This window comes from Mastigoproctus giganteus, chromosome 10 (assembly GCF_048544385.1).
Source record: "Mastigoproctus giganteus isolate SK-2022 chromosome 10, ASM4854438v1, whole genome shotgun sequence".
Classification (NCBI taxonomy): domain Eukaryota; kingdom Metazoa; phylum Arthropoda; class Arachnida; order Uropygi; family Thelyphonidae; genus Mastigoproctus; species Mastigoproctus giganteus.
In genome coordinates this window covers 91,283,680-91,301,203 of record NC_143584.1, presented here as the reverse complement: position 1 = coordinate 91,301,203, position 17,524 = coordinate 91,283,680, and the positions used below count along the sequence as shown (strand labels likewise).

Below are 17,524 nucleotides of genomic sequence, written 5' to 3'. Positions count from 1 at the left end.
GCAATGTGATGTTGTCACCCCTCTCACTAGTGGACAAACCCACTGCTTGGTACACTGCATTCACAATAGACGGTAATTTGATGTCAGTATGGATAAACATCGTGAGTTAACTGATTGAAAGAGGGATGATAGTGGATGTCCAACACATGGATCATTATCGTGGAGGTGGCAGAGAAATTGCACTATCCTTGTTTGATAGGATCAAGAGTGTATCGGGAATATGCCATTTTTGGAATAACATCTCATCGTGAACAGCGCTGTGGGCAGGTTAAGGTGGTGGATGAACGTGGCCGTCAACATATCTCTAACATTGTTTCAGCCAACCAGAGCGTGACAGTGGCACAAATCACCACTGACTTCAACGAGGGAGGTGCCAGAAATGTCTCCACCAAGACCATCAGGTGATCATTAGCCATAATAGGCTATGCGAGCCGCTGACCCACCAGAGTCCCATTGCTAACACCACAACACAGGACTCTACGCCTCAACTGGACGAAAGAATGTCGGCACTGGACCTTGGATGATTGGAGACAGGTCTCCTGGTCCAACAAGTCCTGTTTCCAGTTATTTAGAGTGGATGGGAGGGTGCATATCTGGCAGAAACTGCATGAAGCTATGCACCCGTCATGTCAACAAGGAACTGTTCAGGCAGGTGGACGGTTGGTAATGGTCTGGTGCATGTTCATTGGACACACGTTGGGACCTCTGGTATATCTAGATGCATCTTTAAACTGTCCAGGTTACGTGTGCTTCCCTTCATGGTCATCATGCATCCACAGGGCAATGGACACTTCCAGCAGGACATTGTGCCTCCCCACAGAGCCGAGGTGACTAGAACATGGTTCGAAGAGCATTCCGCAGATTTATTTCTCCCCATTCATTGGACATGAACCCTGTGGAAAAACTTTGGGATGCTGTGGGAAGGTCCATTCAAGCTTTTGGATCCTCCACCCAGGAATGCGACAGAATTATTGACAGTGGTGCAGCAAGCATGGATGGAAATAGCTGTGGAATGCTTTCGTGAACTAGTGGACTCAATGCCATGCTGTGTGACTGCCCTTATCCAGATGAAAGGTGGGCCTACCCATTACTAGGTAGATATCCCATGATTTCTATTTACTCAGTCTACATTATTTCTGATATTAGTAAATTAATAAGAGGAGTTTACCTCAATATAGTACGTGGAAACTTCCGTATGATACCCTCCAGAAATTAAAACGGAAAAAACGAAAAAATCGACAACTTACCGGTACATTAAAGTAAAATATAAATAATTAAATAATCAATTTAACACAATTCAAAATCAATTCAAAACAATTAAAATTCAAATTAACGCAAGATTCTTTTAATTGCGTTAATTTGAATTTTAATTGTTTTGAATTGATTTTGAATTGTGTTAAATTGATTATTTAATTATTTATATTTTACTTTAATGTACCGGTAAGTTGTCGATTTTTTCGTTTTTTCCGTTTTAATTTCTGGAGGGTATCATACGGAAGTGTTCCACGTACTATATTAAGGTAAACTCCTCTTATTAATTTACTAATATTATTATCAACGTAGAACATATTGAGTATTACAGCTCTGATTCATACTATCTAATTATTTCTGATAATAAAACAATTTTTTTAATTAAATCATTAAAGAAAAAATGTTAGTTACCATAGGTAATTTAATTGGGCATTCAAAACTGCAGATTACTAACCGTAAATTGAGCAGACATTACTCTTTGCTTATCCAGATTCCGCTAAAGAAGACTTCTTTCTTCTACAATATATTTCCTTTCTAGGCTGTTGGTCAAAGCAATATTACATATTTCATTTATTGTGCCATATTGCTTTACAGTTATCTTCAGATCTGTTGATGCACTTTTTATTTGGCTTTATAGTTATTATTATGGTTAAGTTTGGTCTTAGCATACCAAACATCAAAAAAAAAATAAGTGTGTATGTGTATAAATAATGTGACTTAATTATACACAGTATCTTAGTTTATTAAATTTAAACTGCTCTAATTGTTACAAAATAATGTTTTCAGAACGTGATGCATTTGACACTCTATTTGATCATGCACCTGATAAACTGCAAGTTGTAAAGAAAGTAAGTTTTTTTTTTTTTTTTTTAATCTTTTAGAATATTTTTATTTAATTATGGCTCAACAAAACACACACACATTAAACCATAAAATAAAATAAAACACAGTTTAAATAGAAATAACGTTTAATACTGCATGTAAAAGCAGTTAAAATATACAAAATTAAATCACTAAAAATACTGGTGTAGTTTCAAGGTTGTATATTCTCTTTTTCATTAATAGAGCTTAGCATGTTAATATTAGTAGGTAAGTAGTAGAATATTACTACTAGGGACATGAGTTACTACCATGATACTAAATGCTTATTTAGTGACTTATCATTGTACAGCATTCTCAAGGGTAGGATGAATGTATATTCATGTCCCTCCCATCCCTATCTTCAAGTTGCATTTTTTGTACCTTTTTTCCAATAATACAGTGCTCAAGCTGCTTGACTATAGTTGGCCCAATATGTGCCAGACTAATGTTCACCCATTCTGTTTTTCAGACAGCATCCAATTTATTTGATATATTTATCTCCACAATCTGGGCATTGTGTTCAATTATTACCCATTTGTGTTTCACACTACTCACATAGACCCTACTCGTGGTTGTAATTATTTCAGTGTTGTACGATATCATGCTTTTTTTTTTTTTTTTTTTTTTTTTTGCAAAGGTCTGTGTGCATCATATCTGATATGAATTTCAGAACTTGCAGTACAATCAGAAATGTCTAGATAATATATGTAATATAGTATATGTGATCTTTTGTCATCTGGCCTTCCCACGACCTTCTACTCCAATAGTACCCTGAAGTACTTGCATTTACTCTATCCCTTGAAGCTGCTTACAGTTTGTGACACTTAGCAAGTACCTTGCTAAAACAACATAATTATACTGTTTAGCAGGGCATGGATTGTCAAAAGTGAACTACTCCACAGCTGTGGATTTACTTATACAGTTTGAAGCTCTTTCTGGAAACCCCTAAGGGAATGAGAAAAATAGACATTATGTTGATAATTTATAGAAATCAACAAAAGAACAAAAAGTTGAATATTTAAATTTAATGTAATTTTACTAATACTGTACAGTGGAAATAAGATTTACACTACATAAATAAGATCATGTACTACTGTATTTAACAAGAAAATGAAGATTTTACATTTTGCATTAATTGTAAAATTAATTTGTATATGTATGTACAATATATACAGTATCTGTATATATATACTTACATACGGCTTAACCAGGACTAGTTAACTGGTTTCAGACTTTAAAATAACCTGTCAAAATGTGCTGTTTTCAGTGCACAACAGTAAATTTATTTCTGCAGTTAAGTTTTTCTTGAAAAAAAAAAAAAAACATTTTCTCAACCACAGTAAGTTTCTCTTTATTCATGCATCTCTTGAAATGCGATATGTCCACATCCACTCCAGCAAGTATTCCAAACATGTTTCTAAGTTTAGACAGTGGTGCAAATCATCAAAAATTTATTCTTCACTATTGGACTGTTCTTCATGATTAACAGAGGAAGAAGAAGCATGCAGAGCTTCGTTTGTTGCATCATTCAAGTCCAGCATATTTGAAGCATTTGGCAATCACTTTTTTTGTCAACCTCATCACAGCTGAAATGCATAAATAGGACATCTGCAGGATGTCGATTTCGCACTGTATTTTGCATTGAAAATACAGTACAGTTTTGTTTAACAGCATTCTTTGGTAGATTTTATTTCAGCACTGGATTATGCCTTGATCAAGTGGCTGAAGAGCTGATGTCATATTAGGTGGCAGGTACTAAACAGTGATTGCACACAGGACATTCACTTGGTAATGGGGGGTATCTAGCAATCCTTTTGGATTGCTAGATACCCAGTCAGCAATGTGTTCAAAACTTTAAAGCATCGAGGCTTCTGGGCTTTCCAAATAATTAAGAAAAGAAAGTTCTCTGTGCCAGACATGTTTTCCACTAAAGTCCAGTTTTGTCAGTGCTGATGAAACATTTTTAAAATGATTCTCATTCTGTTCCTTCATAGTTTCTGGGCCAGTGGTTTCACTCTCATTGCACACTTTTTTGAAAGACAGCCTGTGCCGTTCTTAAATTTCTGAAACCATTCAGAAATTTAAATTTTCAATATTCATCTGATGCACAGGTGATTCATCCTGTTTTTAAGATTTCCATCAATGGGAATAATTTTTGCACACATCATCATTATCCATTTCAAGATCCAGATACTTCACCTTTCCCGCTCTGACATACCCAATGCAGCAGATTTCTGTAAGCTTTCAATCTTTTGTAATGGTGAATGTTGTACTTTTAGGAAGGTCAAACCATTCTCTACATCATGTAAAATCTTGATTTTGTCTGCAGTTGGCAAAGCTACCTTCTTTGTAGAAGTCATCAATAAACACACAGTCTGTACATGACTGTATAATGAAATTAACTTCTAGTTAGTTAATTTCATATGCCACTGAGTGATTACTCAGGGTCTGCCTGAGAACAGACTTGTCATTAACCTAAGTAAATTATCATCCTTTCATTTTGAAATGTGAATATTGTAATAAAAAAAGTAAAAAACAAGAGAAGTGTAATGGAAATTTTTGGGTTGATATCGCGAATTTGCCTTTCGGGGTTGTTATAACATATAAAATAGTATTACATTTATGAAAAATTGGTTGGTAAATACCACCTAAGTCATAATGTGCTGGGATGTTTAAAAAAAAAAAAAGAGTTGCTATAAAGAGTTTAAATTGTAATAACTATAATATACAGTTGTTAAAATAACCAAACACAGCTCCAGAACCCAGTGCATGTCTGAATAATCTATGAATTATTTATTGTCAGTGCTGAGCATTGATATATATTTAATAATAAGCTCATCAAAGCAGCATTGGTGATGCTTATGATAATAATAATAAAAAAAAAAAAAAAAAAAAAAGGTTAAATAGCACAATAGTGCTTAATTATTTGGTCTGACTGAAATCCTCGTATGACTTGGGTATTTTGCAACAGAAAGTTGGAAACATCTGAAGCTTTTAAGTTACATGCATAATAGAATCAATTTTTTTTTTTTCAGATTTAAAAAAAAAAAAAAAAAAATTGAGATATATTTTATTCTGCAAGTTTTCTATCATAATTATCTGTGTGTTGTGGACTTGCATTTTTTATGGAACATTACGGCCTGTTTTTCCCACATGTGCAACAAAAAAATGAAAACAAACAAACCATGTGTTTTTTTTTTAAGGTTGTGCTTGCTGTAATTTCTTTATTACAGCAAGAATTGGAAGTTCTTTATTTATTGCTCCTTATTTATGGCAACATTTTTTTTTTTTTTCTTTTTCCCGTACTGTCATCTGTAAATTTAATTTTCCTTGTCCTTTATGGTTGGTATTGTATGTGATCTACATAAACATTTTCTGCCATATTCCATTTAATTTCCCAACTTCTGTGATGCTATCTTGTGATTGTTTTGTGTGTGATCATATCCTGAATATTTCAGTCTGCTGATTCTCATGTTTTTGCATAGATTAACAACTCGACTGCTTCATGTATCTTGTTGATTTGTTACACTAACTGATTTCTTTCTTGCTTCTGTCACTGAGGTTTTGCAGTTTTACTTTGTATTTTTCTGTATTGCATGGTATCATTCATCAGTGGTAAGCATTCACTTGCCTCTTTACCCATCATATAGTGAGTAATTTCTTGAGATGCCCATTCATTTATGCTTTCTTGAAATAATATAAATCTGTGTGTGCAAATGCACTGGTTGGTCAAATTAAAGTTAGGTCTGAGCTTAAATGTTGAAGTCCAGAAATAAAGATTTTTTTTTTTGTTACTACATGCATGATAAGATGGTACAGTCTTTCAAAACCTGAATTTTGCACATTCCTGTTTCCAAACCTGACACACACATCCAGCCTTCTTACCTTTACTTCCTTTTGCTTTTCTCTCATTTATTAATTATTTGATTTTGTTCAACACAGTAATATCAGTTTAATGTTTTGGCCCACAATAGCAATTCATATTTGATAATTTTGATAATTTATTTATCCCTATTTTGTGTTACAATTGTTGGGAGATAACAGCAAGAAGGGAGGGAGAACACATAAGCCAGAGGCTTTTTAGGGGGTGTTCCCTTTGAAAAGGATAACAATAAAAACAGATACATCATGAATCGGACATGTTTCTACATTCCATTTACCGAGACTACGTAAACCAACCACACATGTCGCGTAGTTAACAACAGTACATACTTATAATTACATTGTGAATACTTTTACAATAACAAGTATGAAAGAAAAATTATGAAATAATTGCATAGAATGTTACAATTTATGACAGCTATTCCTTCAACTTGTTTACACAATTTCCAAACTGGTATGAATTGAGGAAAGTTCAGGAGTTGAGTGGAAGGTGATTTAGATCACACATCCCTGGTGATGTGTTCAGTCAGGAGCTTCTTGAACTTGTTTAGTGAAATGGCATTTTTGATGTTTTCAGGAAGATTATTCCAGGTTTTTGCGCCTCTGTATTTTATATTTTTCTGGCCTATGGCTTTTCTGAAAAGCGGAACCTTCAGGTTCGCTTCATTTCTTAAATTATATCTTATTCCTTCTTCTTCTATTGTTATAAAAAAGGATCTGAAGAGAGGAGGAAAGTTCGGTGTTTTCAAAGCATTGTAGACAAAGACCGCCTCAGCTTTTTGTATCAGTTGGTAGATGCTTAAGAGTCTCGCTTCCTTATATCTCGAAGTCACCGATGCATTCCAGGGAAGGCCCAAAATTGAACGAACACATCGATTGACAATTGAATTGATTCTCGTAAGGTTATATTGACTGGTCGTACCCCATGAGATAATTCCATATGTGAAGTGAGGCTGTATTAAGGAAAGGAATACTAGTCTGAGAAGGGAAGGAGGTACCCAGGCAGAGGCTCAGGCGAGTATTCCTGCTAGTGACGAAGTTTTCTTTCGTGTGTAGGTGAGTAATTTCTGGAGATGTCCATTAATTTGTTTTGCTTAAAGAATCATTTCTTGAAATTTTGTGTCACACATACAGAGAGACGTCTAAACAAGTTCCAGCCGAATTTGCCTCACCTATATTTTACTTACCTGATATTTCCACTTTTGCTTTTGATCATTATAAAGGTATGTTAAAACCTGCAAGTTTGGAATTCATGTTCATAATTATTAACTATATAATTTTTATTACTGTTTTATGGGTATGTTAAAATAGCATATTATATCTTTACAGTCACTGGTAACCTTTGTGAATAAACATCTGAATAAAATCAATCTTGAAGTCACAGATCTAGATTCACAGGTAATTTGTTCATTACTAAGCTTAATTTAAATTAAGAAATAATTCAGTTAATGAACAGTATTATATTATCTGTACAAGTTATTATTGTTATTTCTATTACCTCTGTGTTGTAGTTATTTCAATAGTTATGGCATTAATTTATATCTTCTAAAAATAATTTTTTGTTGTAGCAAAATAAAAGTGGAAAGTTTTCATTATATTTAACACACACACACACACACACAGAAATTGAGAAAATATCCTGTCGTTTCCTTCTTCTCTCCCCAAAAAGAAAAGTTGAACTCCTCGTGCAAGGCCATTTAACCAGCAGTGAAGGATTGCTGAAAACTGACTTTCTACCAGTTAATCACACACACACCTACCTTTCAATAAAATAGCAAGGATTGTTATCAAATGGAACATCTAAGTGGAGCCCACTCAAGCCACAAAATGTCAAAGGTGCTTGGGATATCACCAGATTCTATACTGTCACTTGTATGACTCATTTGAAAAATATGGGTTATCTGTTCCATTTGGTTTACAAGATCTATTTATGGAATTACTTTTGTTTCCTGAGAAAGGTTGGTGAGAGTTTGATAGTTTTATTGTTCTACAGCAACCATGGTATTATATGCTTACATTTCTATATGATCAGCACAATTGCTGAGTATAAATAAAAATTTGTTTTAAACACCATCATCATCACAACATATTGTAATGAATATTAGGTAAAGAAATAAATATTTTACATTCCAATTCAGTGTCAACTGTTACAGATTTTGATTGCAGCATCCACTTTGATTTTAAAAATATAAGCTGCAAACCAGAAGGGGGGAGGGGAATGCACTTGCTGGTAGGTTAAACTTGATGAAGAGCAAAAATGAGGGGTCTTGACTTTTGTTAGTGTTGAGGTTGCTGAGGATTTAATCTTGAAATTTGGTCAAAATTCTTTACCTTGTTTATTGAAGCTCTAAAGCATTTAATAAAAAATGCTTCTTTGAAAGCTCTTCTTCCATAGGAGTTTTCTGTAGATAGTAGCACTGCTGCTTTGAATTTGCAGATTATATCCAATACTAAGCACTGCGATAGCAAAAATAAGAGTAGGAGTGTGTTATAGGCCTAATGACTCGAATGAGTACAATGAACAATTATACAGAGAAATAGAGTGGGCCAGTAAAATGAAATATCTTATAATGGGGAATTTTACCTTCCCAGATATTGACTGGAACTTGTGGGTTGGTCACTCACACACTAGTCAGACTTCTGTGGATTTATTGGATGATTGTTTTCTGCAGCAGCATGTTCGAGAGGCAACCAGAGAGAGTAATACTCTTGATCTGGTTATCAGCAGTGATCACTCGTGTATTAAGAATTTGCAGATAAAGGAACCACTAGATGGCAGTGATCACAGTGTACTGATGTGGGATTTACTTAAAGATATAATTACCATCAGGGGTAAAGGAAAGGGTTTTTGCTTCCGTAAAGGTGAGTACAGTGGTCTCAGAAAGTTTTTAAATTCTGTACAGTGGGATCAACTGACGATGTTACCAACAGTAAATTCTAAGTGGGAAGCATTCAAAGCATTAATCGTGGAAGCTACTAAACGTTTCATACCTATTATGAAATATTGTTCAAGGTTTAGGCCTAAATGGTTGTCAAATGAACTAATGAGACTCGTAACAGAGAAGAAAAATGCATGGGATGCATATAAATTATCAAGTGACTCAGAAGCCTATGGCAGATATAAGCTAGTCTGTAATCAAGTCACAAAGGAGGTTAGGCAGGCGAAGGCAGATTACAAGAAATCCTTGGCAAAAGATGCTAAGAAAAACAGCAAGGATTTCTTTACTTATATAAACTCTAAAAGGAAGGGGATGAATCTGATTGGTCCACTTGCTATCGATGGATCGACTGTTGATGATCCTGCCCAGATAGCAAACAAACTGAATGAGTACTTTGCATCTACATTCACACACGAGGAGCTATTAAGGTTTGGAAATGGCAGAAGGTTATCAAATTGTAGCAGGGTGCTTAATGATTTTGTAATAACTGAGAGCAAAGTGGAGGAGAAATTGTTGAAATTAAACATAAGAAAAGCACCTGGGGTGGATGGGATCTATCCAGTTATATTAAAGGAGGCAGCAAAGCAACTAAGCAAACCCTTGGCCATAATTATGAGAGCATCCTTGGACTCAGGGGAGGTTCCCACGGACTGGAGATGTGCAAATGTATCCCCAATTCACAAAGGGGGATCGAAGGGTGACATGAGTAATTACAGACCAGTTAGTTTAACTTCTGTTCCAGGTAAAATAATGGAGTCACTGGTTAAAGATGCATTGCAGCAATAATTCAGACAGCATGGGTTTGTTAAGGGAAAGTCTTGTCTGACAAATTTGATAGGATATTACGATGTGGTTACAAAGGAACTGGATGCGAAAAATAATTTTGATATCATATATTTGGATTTCAGGAAAGCTTTTGACACTGTTGTGCATGGAAGACTATTGTACAAATTGGAGCAGAATGGTATTAAGGGTAAGTTGCTACAATGGATAAAAGGATGGTTAAGTGCTAGAAGACAGAGGGTGGTAATCAATGGGTGCTGCTCTTCTTGGACTAATGTTATTAGTGGAGTCCCACAGGGTTCGGTGTTAGGTACACTGTTGTTTTGTATATTTATCAATGATATTGATGAAGGTATATCAGGCTTAATGTCGAAGTTTGCAGATGATACAAAGGTTGGCAGGGTTGTTAATGACAGTAATGGCAGTGCGCTACTGCAACAGGATCTAGATAATTTGGGCAGATGGGCTAAGAAGTGGCAACTGAAGTTTAATCTTGACAAATGCAAAGTACTACATATGGGTAGAAGTAACCCCAAAGAAACGTACCAACTGTGTGGTACTACACTTAAGGTGGTAGAAAATGAAAAAGACCTGGGAGTAATTGTGCAGGCAGATATGAAGTTTTCTGAGCAATGCAGACAGGCTGCCAAGGCAGGTCATGGGGTTTTGTCAATGATATACAGGAATTTTGCTAGCAGGGAAAAGGAGGTGATTATCCCTCTGTATAAGGCAATGGTCAGGCCACGCCTTGAGAACTGCGTACAGGTCTGGGGCCTCATTTTTGGAAGGATGCAGATTTACTTGAGTGTGTACAGAGAAGGGCAACAAGATTGGTGAGGGGAATGAAGGGATCCTCTTACCAAGAGAGGCTGAAGTTCTGCAAATTGGAGTGGCTGGAGACTAGACACCTGTGCGGTGATCTGATTGAGGTATATAAGGCCTTGATGGGTTGAGCATGCTGAATTCTGATGGGATCCTTCCACTTGTTCAGATTACAAACCTAAGGGGGCATAAATTCAAGTTAAGAAAAGACAGATGTAGAATAGATGTGCGGAAATTTGCCTTTAGCCAGCGGGTGGTTAATTGCTGGAACAAACTTCCATCTGTCATGGAAGTTGATAGTTTGAATAAATTTAAGGAGGAATTGGACAGGCATTTGGAGGGAATGGTGTGATTTTTTTTTTTTTTTTTTTGGCTGATGCTGCATAAGCTCATACACATGCTTTCTTGCATCACATGCCACCACTACTGCTGCTACTACTACATCATGTTTCTAAACTGGATCATCAGCGACAGCCACAGAAGTCAAGACTCAACAATTAAGGCAGAAAACATGATTGCCTCCCCACTCCAAGCCACTTGCATAGCTTCAGCAGTATTCAGCAAGTCCCAACCAGCCAAGGTTCTACTTCCCAAAGGTACAATCTTGCAGCAATCCTAAAATCGATGGATAATGCAGCTTCAATGAGAAGGGCCTTTATCTTTGAATAGAAGTCAGAAGCTTAAATATAAAGCTGTGATAGAACATTAGTATTTAATTATTTAGTGATTCATTAATTTTTATTCAAATTTTGAATACTTTATCTAGTTATTTTATCAGTCAATGGATTAATGGTTTCCCTTAAGTCTCCTCGTGATAGTTTTTAATACCCTTGAACCTGAATGAGTATTTTGCATGTTTTCACACATGAGGAGTTATTAAGGGAGAAAAATGGCAGAAGTTTATCAAACTATAACAGGGTGCTTAATGATTTTTTAATAACTGAGAGCAAAGTAAAGAAGAAATTGTTGAAGTTAAACATAGGAAAGGCACCTGAGGTTGATGGGATTTATCCAGTTATATTGAAGGCAGCAGCAAAGAAACTAAGCAAAATCTCATCAGCATTGAGCTTGTTCAAACCATTCAAGGCCTTATACACTTGAACTCAGAGGAAGTCCCCACAAACTGGAGATGTGCAAATATATTCCCAATTCACAAAGGGTGACACAAGTAATTATAGACCACTTAGTTTGACTTCTGTTACAGGGAAAATAATGAAGTCACTGCAGGATCATCTAGACAAGGCAGCAGTAATAATTCAGACACAGCATGGGTTTATTAAGGGGAAGTCTTGTCTGATCAATTTGATTGGATACTAAAATGTGGTCACAAAGGAACTGGATGAAAAAAATAATTTTGATATCATATACTTGAATTTCAGGAAAGATTTTCATACTGTAGCACATGGAAGACTGCTGTACAAATTGGAGCAGTATGGCATTAAGGGCAAGTTGCTACAATGGATAAAAGGGTGGTTGAGTGATAGAAGACAGAGAGTGGTAATTAATGGATGCTACTCTTTTAAAATGACTACACTGGAAGGACAGATCTGATTTTTCCAATCTGTCACATTGAATGTCCTTGGAATGCTGTTATATTCTTTTGAAGGATTTTGTTTTGGTGTCTGATCAAATCCTTAATGTGCTTTGCTCTTAAAATATCTTGACACTCCTAGCTGCCTTGCTAAACACTGAAACTAAAAAAAAAAAAAAACTGATTTGTGGAACACCACTGGTTTGCAGTACATGAGGAAAACTTCCAGGTATTGCCCTGGCCTCCAAATTTCCCAGACATCAATCCCATTGAGCATCGGTGGTTTGTGTTGGAACAGCAACTCCGATCTGCAGCACCCCAACCATGGAATGGACCTTACAGGAGTTAAAGGATCTGCTGGTTAAGTGTTGGTACCAGATACCACAAGACACATTTAGATACCTTGTAGCATCCATGCCTCACCGGGTATGAACTGTTTTGGCTGCACGTGGAGGACCAACATCATATTAGCTAGGCAGTCATAATGTTTTGGCTCACTGGTGTAATTTTTATAATGATCAATAAATGCATGCTTACTGCCCTGATTCAGTGAAAATTAAATATTTTATAATTCTAATAGAGTATGCTATAGTTCCCTATCTTGTAATTAGTATCAGGTTGAAATATTTAGTAATCAAATTAATCTGATATATGATGCTGTTTTTAGTAAGTGACATAATTAATTTCATTAAAAGGTTTTAACTTTTCTCTTGTAGTTTCATGATGGCGTGTATCTTACTTTACTAATGGGTCTTCTTGAAGGTTATTTTGTGCCACTTTATTCCTTCAATTTAACCCCAACATCCTTTGAACATAAAGTGCATAATGTAGCATTTGCTTTCGAACTTATGATGGATTCTGGCCTGCAGAAGCCTAAAGCAAGACCAGAAGGTAATAAAACTTTTCATTGAGTTCTCAATATTTAAATTTCAAAACTTGCATTTTAATGCCATTATATGAGGTGTGACAATAAAATTCCTGGATTTGTGCTGTTGCAGTCATGTTTGATGGATGTGGTATGTTATAGTTCAAACTGCCTTCAACAGATGATATAAGATTGTCCAGTAAGCTGACAGGTTAAGTAACAACCAGTTTAATTAGTAATGTTAGCATTCTGTGTCAAAATTTTGCTTTAAATGAGAAAACTGCAACAGAAACATTAAGTTGTACCACGGTTCGAAGGGTATAAGCAGTCTAAAGACAGAAGTGAGGATATTTGAAATTACCCAAGAAGTGGAAATTCAGGAATGATGATCACATTTTTTGACAAACTGTGTGATTTACAACGAATTTGTACCAGAGAGAGAGAATCAAAGAGTAGAGAAACGCAGCCGGCTCGTGTTGCATGACAAGGTCCTTTCTGCACTTGTAAAGTCATTTCTGATGAAACATTGCATTGTATATGCCAACCATCTGCTCTTCTCTCCTGCTCTAGCACCAGTAGAGTTCTTTCTCAAGGTGATGAAAACTGCCCTCAAAGAAGAGAGATTTTGGGATAAAGGTAACTGCAAAACTGAACAGCCTTTGGATGCCTTTGCCAACTCTTTTCATAAACTTTTAGAATGATGTAATAAGTTCATTCAATCAGGTGCTGATTACTTTGAGTAAAAATAAAACCACTTTTGAGCTCCCTCACTTTGTGTGCTCTTTATTGCTACTATATAAAAATTATAATTGCTTTATACAGTTATACTCTATTTTATGGTATTGTAAATAGCATGACTTATCTCCACATATTAGAGGCTAAGGAAAATGAACTTTTTCACAATGCCATTGATCTCATTTTTGAGGCTACTGCTGCAAATTGCCTCACCATTGCACTAGCACTCTATAGATGACAGCTTCAGTAGTTATTGGCATCATCTAACAATGCAGTGATGATTTAACTCAAAAGATACCAAATGGTGTGTGGAAGAAAGGTCATTAAAATAGCTTGAAAAGCTCACAACTCTTATCTTTGTGTAGATTATGCCTGTATGATTTTTTTTTTTTTATTATTTCATTACCTTACTAATTTATTTAGATCTTGTGAAAACAGCTCATTGTCTACAAATTGAACTAATCACACTCTTCCATGTCTGTGTTTTCATTTTCAAAAATCTTATGATTTTTTCTTATGAAAATAAAAATCATACTACATATAGCAAAATTTATGTACAGGCATACCTCGGTTAACGTTACCTCTGATAACGAAGCCCACAATTTCAAGCCCCATTTAACATAAAAAAATATTCCATTTTTGTTTAATCACCTGAAATCTAAACAAACTGAAGAAATTACGGAAACCTTTGGGGCTTCTCGTGGTTGGTTCGAGAAATTTAAAAAACGGGCCAGGATTCATAGTGTAAAATGAACAGGAGAAGCTGCAAGTGCAGATGTTGAAGCTGCAAATAAGTTTCCAGAAAAACTAAAGGAAATAATTAAACGTGAAAATTTTCCACCAAATTTGGTGTTCAATGTTGACGAAAGCGGTTTGTTCTGGAAACGGCTACCAACAAAAAGCTTCATTTCTATTAAAGAAAAATCAGCTGCTTGGTTCAAAACAGCCAAAGACCGTTTAACGTTACTCTTTGGATCAAATGCCTCTGGCGATTATAAATTAAAATTGTTATTAGTTTACCATTCAGAAAATCCGAGGGCGTTAAAAGGTAACATAAAAATGAATTTACCTGTAATATGGAAAGCAAATAGAAAAGCGTGGGTTACCAAGGAGTTATTTACTGATTGGTTTGTTAACCACTTTTGTCCTGGAGTAAAACAGTATTGTCATAAAAACAAATTTGAAGAAAAAGCTCTTTTGTTGTTAGACAATGCTCCGGGACATCCTACTGATCTTAACACGTTGGACACATGCATTCCTGTCAAAGTTGTGTTTCTTCCAGCAAACACAACTTCCCTGATTCCCTGATCAGGGAGTAATAGCATCATTTAAAGCTTATTATCTGCGTCGAACTTTAAGCAATTTAACTGAACTAGAGGATAAAGAGGAAATGACAGTTAAAACTTTTTGGAAAAACTACACCATTAAAAACGCAATAGAAAGCATTGATAGTTCTTGGAAAGAAGTCACTAAGAAATGCTTAAATGGAGTTTGGCGTAAAATATGGCCAGAAGTTGTACTAGAAGAAGAAAATAACATCCAAGAATTAGAAATGAAGTTATCCAGATGGCTCAATCAAATAGGTTTCGAAAATGTCGATGAAGAGGATGTTAGAAATTTATTGAATGCAGAAGATGATGGTTTTTCAGTGGAAGATTTAGAAAGCCTTGTTAGCAACGAAGACAAAGATAGTGAAGGCGAAGTTAAAGAAGTACCTGCCGAAAAAGTGTTAACAACCAAAGATTTAAAAAGGTGCTTAAATGATATTGAAAACGTTTTAAATTTTTTTAGTGAAAATGATCCTGACTTAGGAAGAAGTGTTATAGTTAAGCGATCAGTGTTAAATGCAATAACTCCGTATAGGCAATTGTTAAATGAAAGGGGGAAAAAGCATAAACAATCAACTTTAACCTCATATTTTAAAATGTGATTTCACTTTGTATGTAAGTTGACTGTTTATTTAATAAAACTTTTCTTTGTTCGAAAAAAAAGCTTTTCATTTTCTTTACGTAGGAACATATCCCTATTCTGGCCATAGTATTTTTACCTCTGAAAATGAAGTTTCGCTTAACGAAGTAATTTCGTGGAACGCATCCTATTCGTTAATCGAGGTATGCCTGTATTTGAAAAATTAAGCAGACAGCTTTCAGTACAGCATATTAAGAACAAATAGTAAAATATATACAAGTACTCAGTTAATACCTTATTTAGTGGAATTGACAGCTATTTTGTGCTCATCTCATGAATTCCTTTTCATACACCACCAGCAATCTGTCCTCATTGAATCATTCCATTTACTCTTTTGTCTTTTTCCACAGCCTTGATATTTTTTTTAAATCTTTCAACCTGCTCTTCACAAAGGTGTTTTTGGGTGCATTCAAGGTAGCTGTGCACTAAATAAACCATCATGCTCACTTCCTAGTTTTTTGAAACTGATAAGCACAACAGCACTTGAACACTGACTCAAACTTACATTTCTTTCTGAGACACAGAAGTTGAGAAATTATTCTTGTTTGTTACTTGGTTTTTAGGAGCATTAGCAACTAAAGCCATATTGCTCCGGGGACATGCAGTGGTCATTCCCTGACCGAGAAATTATTCTTGCAACAGACAGTTTCTGAGATGTGGTCCATCAAAAATACCAGTGTGGAGTAACTTGCTTCTCCCAAGAAATTTGGAAATAATGTATGGGGAAACAGCCTCCGTCTTTATCTTTGACCTTGACAAACTGTTTTATTAGTGGTAGAAGCCCTTTTCTTGGAGACATGGCTCATTGATGACATTTTTGCTTCCAGGTTATGATTGCCCATTTCTTCCTAATTCAATAATGGAATAACGGGGCAAAAGCCCCGTTATCCCATTTGTACAGAAAACAAGGGAATTTGCATAACCCAATTCTTGTCTGTTGTTATTTGAGGATTAACATCTTCATTCAACTCACCACAGACTATCCACTCATAATCACAGTATTTCATTAAAAAAAAAAAAAAGAATTTTAGACTGTTGTAAATTACTAGTAGGTATGCAGAACAGAAAGAGAGATGGACAAGTTCAGTTAGTTGGCTGATAAAAGTAATCAAGTGTTATTAAAAATTACCCTGAGAACAAAAGTAAATTTTTTAAATAAATAATTCTAAAACTGCTAGAAAAACGTGAAATGAAAAATATGTTTATATTCAATTCTAATAACAGGGATATCTTAATTATCTAAACATTTGTTAAATTTCATTAAGATATTTGCCTAAACTACTATACATTAAGGTGACGTTTCGGGCATCTTACCAATACCCAATCAGACCATGCTGCTGACAGACTCCTCTATTATTTTAATTATTAATTTCACGTGGTATATGGGTGGCATTAAATATTGTAATAATCTTAATGGAAAACAACCACATAACGTCCTTCCACAACTATATTGTTAAATTTTATTAATAGCCACATTTCAAAATTTGCATCAAATAACTATCCTGTCTGGTAGAAATAATGGCAGTATTGTGCAGAAAAAAGAATGGCACAGAAAAAAACAAATTTAAGTGGACAGTGTTTTGTGAAGAGCTATAATTGGTTAAATAACTAGATGAATTCCATATTTTCATTTTCACAACATAATGATCCAGTCTTACCCTCCCTCCTTCACTTTCTCCTCCAGTGACTCATCTTTGCAAGATAAAATACAGTCGATTCTGGTTATTTGGGACACCTCGGGACTAGTGCATTTTGGCCCAATTAAGCAGCTGCCCCAATTATCCGAAGTTTCAAGTAAATACAGTAGTTAAAAAATACAATGTACCCCCCCCCCTTTACAATTAGTTCATTGTACAATCAAATCACCATAGTAAGTACCGTTCGCTA

The 17,524-nt window shown here is 35.2% G+C and overlaps 1 protein-coding gene across 2 annotated transcripts in view; it reads left to right on the top strand.

Annotated features, from left to right (window-relative positions):
• The window catches only part of parvin (beta-parvin), a 130,826-nt gene that overhangs the window by 109,749 nt on the left and 3,553 nt on the right, over nucleotides 1-17,524 (top strand). For both annotated transcript variants that reach the window (XM_090382486.1, XM_090382487.1), the window contains 3 exons: nucleotides 2,038-2,099; nucleotides 7,324-7,392; nucleotides 12,786-12,960. In XM_090382486.1, coding sequence (XP_090238612.1) covers nucleotides 2,038-2,099; nucleotides 7,324-7,392; nucleotides 12,786-12,960 — 306 coding nt within the window. The remainder of the gene's footprint in view (nucleotides 1-2,037; nucleotides 2,100-7,323; nucleotides 7,393-12,785; nucleotides 12,961-17,524) is intronic.